The following is an 8,072-nucleotide window of genomic DNA, read 5'->3' on the forward strand; positions in this document are numbered from 1 at the left end:
AGTCTTCACTCTGAACGACTCCGACATAAGAGAAATCGGTTTTGAGGACCCAGTAGGAATGAGCGACCACAGTGTACTGGTGTTTGAGTACTTGATTGAAGAAGGGTTATTGAACTCGAGGAGGGATACCGAAACCAAAAGGTTAGCATACCGAAAGGGAAACTATGAGGGGATAAGAAAATTCCTAACAGATATAGCATGGGAAACAGAGCTCAGGGGAAAGACGGCCCAAGATATGATGGATTACATCACGCAGAAGTGCAAGGACGCAGCAAACAAGTTTGTCCCAGTCCAAAAGGAAAACAGAGAAATGAAGATGAGAAACCCATGGTTTAATCAAAGATGTAGGCTAGCTAAGCAGCAAAGTAAAAGGGCATGGAGAAACTATAGGAATAACAGGACACTGGAGAGCAGAGAAAGATACCAGAATGCCAGGAATGAATATGTCAGGATGAGAAGAGAGGCAGAAAGACAATACGAAAATGACATCGCAAGCAAGGCAAAGACTCAGCCTAAATTGTTGCATAGCCACATTAGGAGAAAAACAACAGTAAAGGAACAGGTTATGAGATTAAGGATAGGGGTGGAAGGATTCACTACAAATGACAAGGAAGTGTGTGAGGAATTGAATAAGAAATTCCAGGAGGTCTTCACCTTAGAACAAGGAGAAATTCCAGAGGTAAGTGAGGGAATAGCTAACCAGGAACCACTGGAAGAGTTTGAGATTACCAGTGGGGAAGTAAGGAAGTGTTTACTAGAGTTGGACGTGACGAAGGCTATAGGCCCAGATGGAATCTCCCCTTGGGTTCTAAAGGAAGGAGCAAGAGAACTGAGCCTACCACTCTCCATAGTGTATAACAAATCACTGGCAACAGGGGAACTGCCAGATATTTGGAAAGCAGCTAACGTAGTCCCGATATACAAGAAAGGGGATAGACAGGAGGCACTGAACTACAGGCCAGTGTCCCTAACCTGCATACCATGCAAGCTGATGGAGAAGATTGTGCGAAAAAAACTAGTGGAGCATCTGGAGCGAAGGAACTTTGTAACACAGCATCAACATGGGTTCAGGGATGGCAGGTCCTGCCTCACAGGGTTACTTGAATTCTACGACCAGGCAACAAAAATAAGGCAAGAAAGAGAAGGGTGGGCAGACTGCATATTTTTGGATTGTCAGAAAGCCTTTGATACAGTGCCACACAAGAGGCTAGTGCGAAAGTTGGAGATGCAGGCTGGAGTGAGAGGGAAGGTACTCCGGTGGATAGAGGAATACCTAAGCAACAGGAGACAACGAGTCTGTGTGAGGGGTGAAGTCTCAGATTGGCGAGACGTCACAAGTGGAGTCCCGCAGGGGTCAGTCCTCGGACCTATACTGTTTCTGGTATATGTAAATGATCTCCCAGAGGGTATAGATTCGTTCCTCTCAATGTTTGCCGACGATGCAAAAATTATGAGGAGGATTGAAACAGAGGATGATAGTAGGAGGCTACAAGATGACCTGGATAGACTGAGTGAATGGTCCAACAAATGGCTGTTGAAGTTCAACCCGAGTAAATGCAAAGTAATGAAACTAGGCAGTGGAAACAGGAGGCCAGGCACAGGATACAGAATAGGAGATGAAGTACTTAATGAAACAGACAGAGAGAAAGATCTAGGAGTTGATATCACACCAAACCTGTCTCCTGAAGCCCACATAAAGAGAATAACGTCTGCGGCATATGCGAGGCTGGCTAACATCAGAACGGCGTTCAGGAACCTGTGTAAGGAATCATTCAGAATCTTGTACACCACATATGTAAGACCAATCCTGGAGTATGCGGCCCCAGCATGGAGCCCGTACCTTGTCAAGCACAAGACGAAGCTGGAAAAAGTCCAAAGGTATGCTACTAGACTAGTCCCAGAACTAAGAGGCATGAGTTATGAGGAAAGGCTGCGGGAAATGCACCTCACGACACTGGAAGACAGAAGAGTAAGGGGGGACATGATCACAACCTACAAAATCCTCAGGGGAATCGACCGGGTAAACAAGGACGAACTTTTCAACACTGGTGGGACGCGAACAAGGGGACACAGGTGGAAGCTGAGTACCCAAATGAGCCACAGAGACGTTAGAAAGAACTTTTTCAGTGTCAGAGTAGTTAGCAAATGGAATGCATTAGGAAGTGATGTGGTGGAGGCTGACTCCATTCACAGTTTCAAATGTAGATATGATAGAGCCCAATAGGCTCAGGAATCTGTACACCAGTTGATTGACGGTTGAGAGGCGGGACCAAAGAGCCAGAGCTCAACCCCCGCAAGCACAATTAGGTGAGTACAATTAGGTGAGTACACACACACACACACACACACACACACACACACACACACACACACACACACACCATGATACCAACAGTACACCTGTTGATTGACGGTTGAGAGGCGGGACCAAAGAGCCAGAGCTCAACCCCCGCAAACACAACTAGGTGAGTACAACTAGGTGAGTACACACACACACACACACACATACACACACATACACTTCTAAGTGTTGATATCACACCAAACCTGTCTCCTGAAGCCCACATAAATAGAATTACATCGGCGGTATATACTAGGCTGGCTAACATCAGAATTGCCTTCAGGAACCTGTGTAAGGAATCATTCAGAACCTTATATACCACATATGTAAGACCAATCCTGGAGTATGCGGCCCCATCATGGAGCCCGTACCTTGTCAAGCACAAGACGAAGCTGGAAAAAGTTTAGAGGTATGCCAATAGGCTAGTCCCAGAACTAAGAGGCATGAGTTACGAGGAAAGGCTGCGCGAAATGCACCTCACGACACTAGAAGGCAGAAGAGTAAGGGGAGACATGATTACCACCTACAAAATTCTCAGAGGAATTGACAGATTAGATAAGGATAAAGGGTTAAACACGGGTGGGACGTGAACAAGGGGACACAGGTGGAAACTTGAGTACCCAAATGAGCCACAGAGACGTTGGAAAGAACTTTTTCAGTGTCAGAGTAGTTAACAGGTGGAATGCATTAGGCAGTGATGTGGTGGAGGCTGACTCCATACACAGTTTCAAATGTAGATATGATAGAGCCCAGTAGGCTCAGGAACCTGTACACCAGTTGATTGACAGTTGAGAGGCGGGACCAAAGAGCCAGAGCTCAACCCCCGCAAGCACAAGTAGGTGAATACAACTAGATGAGTACACACACACACACACGCACATAAACATAGGATAGGGTAGACAAAGACAGTCTATTTAAAACAAGGGGCACACGCAGTAGTGGACACAGGTGGAAATTGAGTGTCCAAATGCCATAAAGACATTAGAAAGAATTTGTTTATTGTCAGAGTAGTTAATAAATAGAATGCATTAGGCAGTGATGTTGAGGAGGCAGAATACATACACAGTTTCAAGTGTAGATATGATAGAGCCCAATAGGCTCAGGAACCTGTACAGCAGTTGGTTGATGGTTGAGAGGCGGGACCGAAGAGCCGAAGCTACCCCCACCCCCCACCCACTCCCGCAAGCACAAGGGAGTACACACGATGACCTGATCAAATGGAATTCAATGTAAATAAATGCCATGTTATGGAATGTGGAATAGGAGAAACTAGGCCACACACAATCTACAAGTTATGTGGAAAGGCATTAAAGAACATTGTAGGAGGAGCGTGTGATATGGTGATGTGTGTCACCAGTTCTATATAGTAGAAATGTAGTCACATTTCTGTCACGTATAGTAGTCACGTATAGTAGTCACCAGCATCTATATAGTAGGTATATAAAAAGACGCGCCTATTCGAATGCAACGTTGTGTCAAAATTTCAAAGCAATTGGTGAAGAACTTTCAGAGATTACAGCGTGTGTTGCTCTTACGTCCAACAGATGGCGCTGTTTACAAAAAAAAATCCTGTCACAGGTGAGGCATGTATATAGTAGGTATATAAAAAGACGCGCCTATTCGAATGCAACGTTGCGTCAAAATTTCAAAGCAATTAGTAGAGGTTTCGAAGATTTCCCTCACATGAAAAACACAGTTTTCCAGGAAAAGCATTTTTTTTTAAATAAATGTCACAGACGTGACATCTATATAATACGTATATAAAAACCTGTTTGGTGGCGAAACGAAACGTGTGAAAAATTCAAAGCAATCAGTGAAGAACTTTCGGAGATTAGCGGTTATGCACAAATGAACATTTTCATTTTTATTTATATAGATTAATCTAATCTTTGTGTATTGTGTCAAAATGTCTTACAATGTACCTGTAAACATTATTTACCAATTTTACTGGAAATTATCTACTTAAAATTACATACTTAAAATTATCTGTTAGATTAAGGACTTGCCCGAAATGCTATGCCTGCTAGTGGCTTTACAAGAATGTAAAATCAGCATTGCTATGACAAAGCAATGCTCTTAACCCCCAATGTATCTTATTGTACATAAATAAATACATAAAAATAAATAAATAAATAAATACCACCACTCACAGGAGGAGTATGGGGTGCATAATATACCACCACTCACAGGAGTATGGGATGCACAATATACCACCACTCACAGGAGTATGGGGTGCAAAATATACCACCACTCACAGGAGTATGGGGTGCACAATATACCACCACTCACAGGAGGAGTATGGGGTGCATAATATACCACCACTCACAGGAGTATGGGATGCACAATATACCACCACTCACAGGAGTATGGGGTGCATAATATACCACCACTCACAGGAGTATGGGGTGCACAATATACCAAAACTCACAGGAGTATGGGGTGCACAATATACCACCACTCACAGGAGGAGTATGGGGTGCATAATATACCACCACTCACAGGAGTATGGGGTGCACAATATACCACCACTCACAGGAGGAGTATGGGGTGCATAATATACCACCACTCACAGGAGTATGGGGTGCACAATATACCACCACTCACAGGAGTATGGGGTGCACAATATACCACCACTCACAGGAGGAGTATGGGGTGCATAATATACCACCACTCACAGGAGTATGGGGTGCACAATATACCACCACTCACAGGAGGAGTATGGGGTGCATAATATACCACCACTCACAGGAGTATGGGGTACACAATATACCACCACTCACAGGAGTATGGGGTGCACAATATACCACCACTCACAGGAGTATGGGATGCACAATATACCACCACTCACAGGAGTATGGGGTACACAATATACCACCACTCACAGGAGTATGGGATGCACAATATACCACCACTCACAGGAGTATGGGGTACACAATATACCACCACTCACAGGAGTATGGGGTGCACAATATACCACCACTCACAGGAGTATGGGGTGCACAATATACCACCACTCACAGGAGGAGTATGGGGTGCACAATATACCACCACTCACAGGAGGAGTATGGGGTGCACAATATACCACCACTCACAGGAGGAGTATGGGGTACACAATATACCACCACTCACAGGAGTATGGGGTGCACAATATACCACCACTCACAGGAGTATGGGGTGCACAATATACCACCACTCACAGGAGGAGTATGGGGTGCATAATATACCACCACTCACAGGAGGAGTATGGGATGCATAATATACCACCACTCACAGGAGGAGTATGGGATGCATAATATACCACCACTCACAGGAGTATGGGGTACATAATATACCACCACTCACAGGAGGAGTATGGGGTGCATAATATACCACCACTCACAGGAGTATGGGGTACATAATATACCACCACTCACAGGAGGAGTATGGGGTGCATAATATACCACCACTCACAGGAGGAGTATGGGATGCATAATATACCACCACTCACAGGAGTATGGGGTACATAATATACCACCACTCACAGGAGGAGTATGGGGTGCATAATATACCACCACTCACAGGAGTATGGGGTACACAATATACCACCACTCACAGGAGTATGGGGTGCACAATATACCACCACTCACAGGAGTATGGGATGCACAATATACCACCACTCACAGGAGTATGGGGTACACAATATACCACCACTCACAGGAGTATGGGATGCACAATATACCACCACTCACAGGAGTATGGGGTACACAATATACCACCACTCACAGGAGTATGGGGTGCACAATATACCACCACTCACAGGAGTATGGGGTGCACAATATACCACCACTCACAGGAGGAGTATGGGGTGCACAATATACCACCACTCACAGGAGGAGTATGGGGTACACAATATACCACCACTCACAGGAGGAGTATGGGGTGCACAATATACCGCCACTCACAGGAGGAGTATGGGGTACACAATATACCACCACTCACAGGAGTATGGGGTGCATAATATACCACCACTCACAGGAGTATGGGGTGCACAATATACCACCACTCACAGGAGGAGTATGGGGTACATAATATACCACCACTCACAGGAGGAGTATGGGGTACATAATATACCACCACTCACAGGAGTATGGGGTGCATAATATACCACCACTCACAGGAGTATGGGGTGCACAATATACCACCACTCACAGGAGTATGGGGTACACAATATACCTCCACTCACAGGAGGAGTATGGGGTACACAATATACCACCACTCACAGGAGTATGGGGTGCAACATATACCACCACTCACAGGAGTATGGGGTACACAATATACCACCACTCACAGGAGGAGTATGGGGTGCACAATATACCACCACTCACAGGAGGAGTATGGGGTGCACAATATACCACCACTCACAGGAGGAGTATGCTGGTAGCGTCAATTGAATTGGATTCAGGCTCCCACGGCCCACGGAGCCTGTATACACTAATAATGAGTTAATAATAACCAATTAGCGCGTGAGAGCGAAAAATTTAGAAACATTTCTTCGGCGCTGATGGGTGTGCTCACCTATGTGCAAATATACCTTGGATTTAGGCCACTGTTGTGAGTTGCCTCGAGCCTCCTGTCCCTGACAATGGGCAACCGTGTCCGCAATTAATCCTTTTAGGTTAGAATGTTTTTTTTTTATCCAGACGATTCTAGAATGGTTCCTAATAAATTATGATAATGTTATAAATCTCCTACAATCTATTATTCTAAATTCTGATATTAAATGAAATCAAAGTTAAAAACATGTTTGTTTATTCCCAGTTGCAACAAAGTGAACCTAGTCCTTACCAAATGGTTCAGAACCATTGTAGCCGTAATGAGCGGACCCGGCCTCTAGTGTGTCAGTTTATTTACCTCTCTTCTGGCAGCTGTTCACACAGTGCTTGAACACCCGATAAGAGTAAGAGAGAAAATATATGTAAGTAAATAAGAGACAAAACTTGCGAGACGTAGTACGTCCGTCCCCTTACGACGTCAGGCCGGTACTGTGGGTTGAGCCCGGCTGGAACAGGATGACATCAAGCAAGCAACAGCCACTCTCACAGCTGTGCACGCGAACACCAGATCGTAACTTTTCATAAGTACCAGTGATAACGCTAATAACAGTGCTAGTGACACCACCAATAGTAGCATCAGTGATAACACCAGTTGCAGCACCTATGATAACACCAGTAGTAGTAGCATCAGTGATAACACCAGTTGCAGCACCTATGATAACACCAGTAGTAGTAGCATCAGTGATAACACCAGTTGCAGCACCTATAATAACACCAGTAGTAGTATCAGCAGTGATAACACCAGTTGCCCTGGCCTCCTTGACGTTCTTGTCCTACTCTTCCCTGGCTCGGCTCTGGCTCGATTCTGGCGTCCCTGGCTCGGCCTTGGCGTCCCTGGCTCGGCCTTGGCGTCCCAGGCTCGGCCTTGGCGTCCCTGGCTCGGCTCTGGCGTCCCTGGCTCGGCCCTGGCGTCTCTGGCTCGGCCTTGGCGTCCCTGGCTCGGCTCTGGCATCCCTGGCTCGTCCCTGACTCGGCTCTGGCATCCCTGACTCGGCTCTAACGTCCCTGACCCGGTTCTGGCGTCCCTATCGTTTCTGGCTCGGCTCTAGCGTCCCTGGCTCGGCTCTGGCGTCCCTGGCCCGGTTCTGGAGTCCCAAGCGTTTCTCGCTCGGCTCTGGAGTCCCTGAAGTCCCTGGCTC

General features: G+C 46.0%; 1 protein-coding gene across 1 annotated transcript in view; it reads right to left on the minus strand.

Moving 5' to 3' along the window:
- LOC123756056 (uncharacterized) overlaps positions 1 to 7,317 on the minus strand; it is a 30,071-nt gene extending 22,754 nt beyond the window's left edge. Inside the window, exon 1 of the mRNA XM_069299982.1 lies at positions 7,166 to 7,317. Within this exon, the coding sequence (XP_069156083.1) occupies positions 7,166 to 7,183 (18 nt within the window). The 5' untranslated portion in view covers positions 7,184 to 7,317. The remainder of the gene's footprint in view (positions 1 to 7,165) is intronic.
- Between the last annotated feature and the right edge of the window lie 755 nt (positions 7,318 to 8,072).

The sequence above is a fragment of the Procambarus clarkii genome, chromosome 43 (genome assembly GCF_040958095.1).
Source record: "Procambarus clarkii isolate CNS0578487 chromosome 43, FALCON_Pclarkii_2.0, whole genome shotgun sequence".
Classification (NCBI taxonomy): Eukaryota; Metazoa; Arthropoda; class Malacostraca; order Decapoda; family Cambaridae; genus Procambarus; species Procambarus clarkii.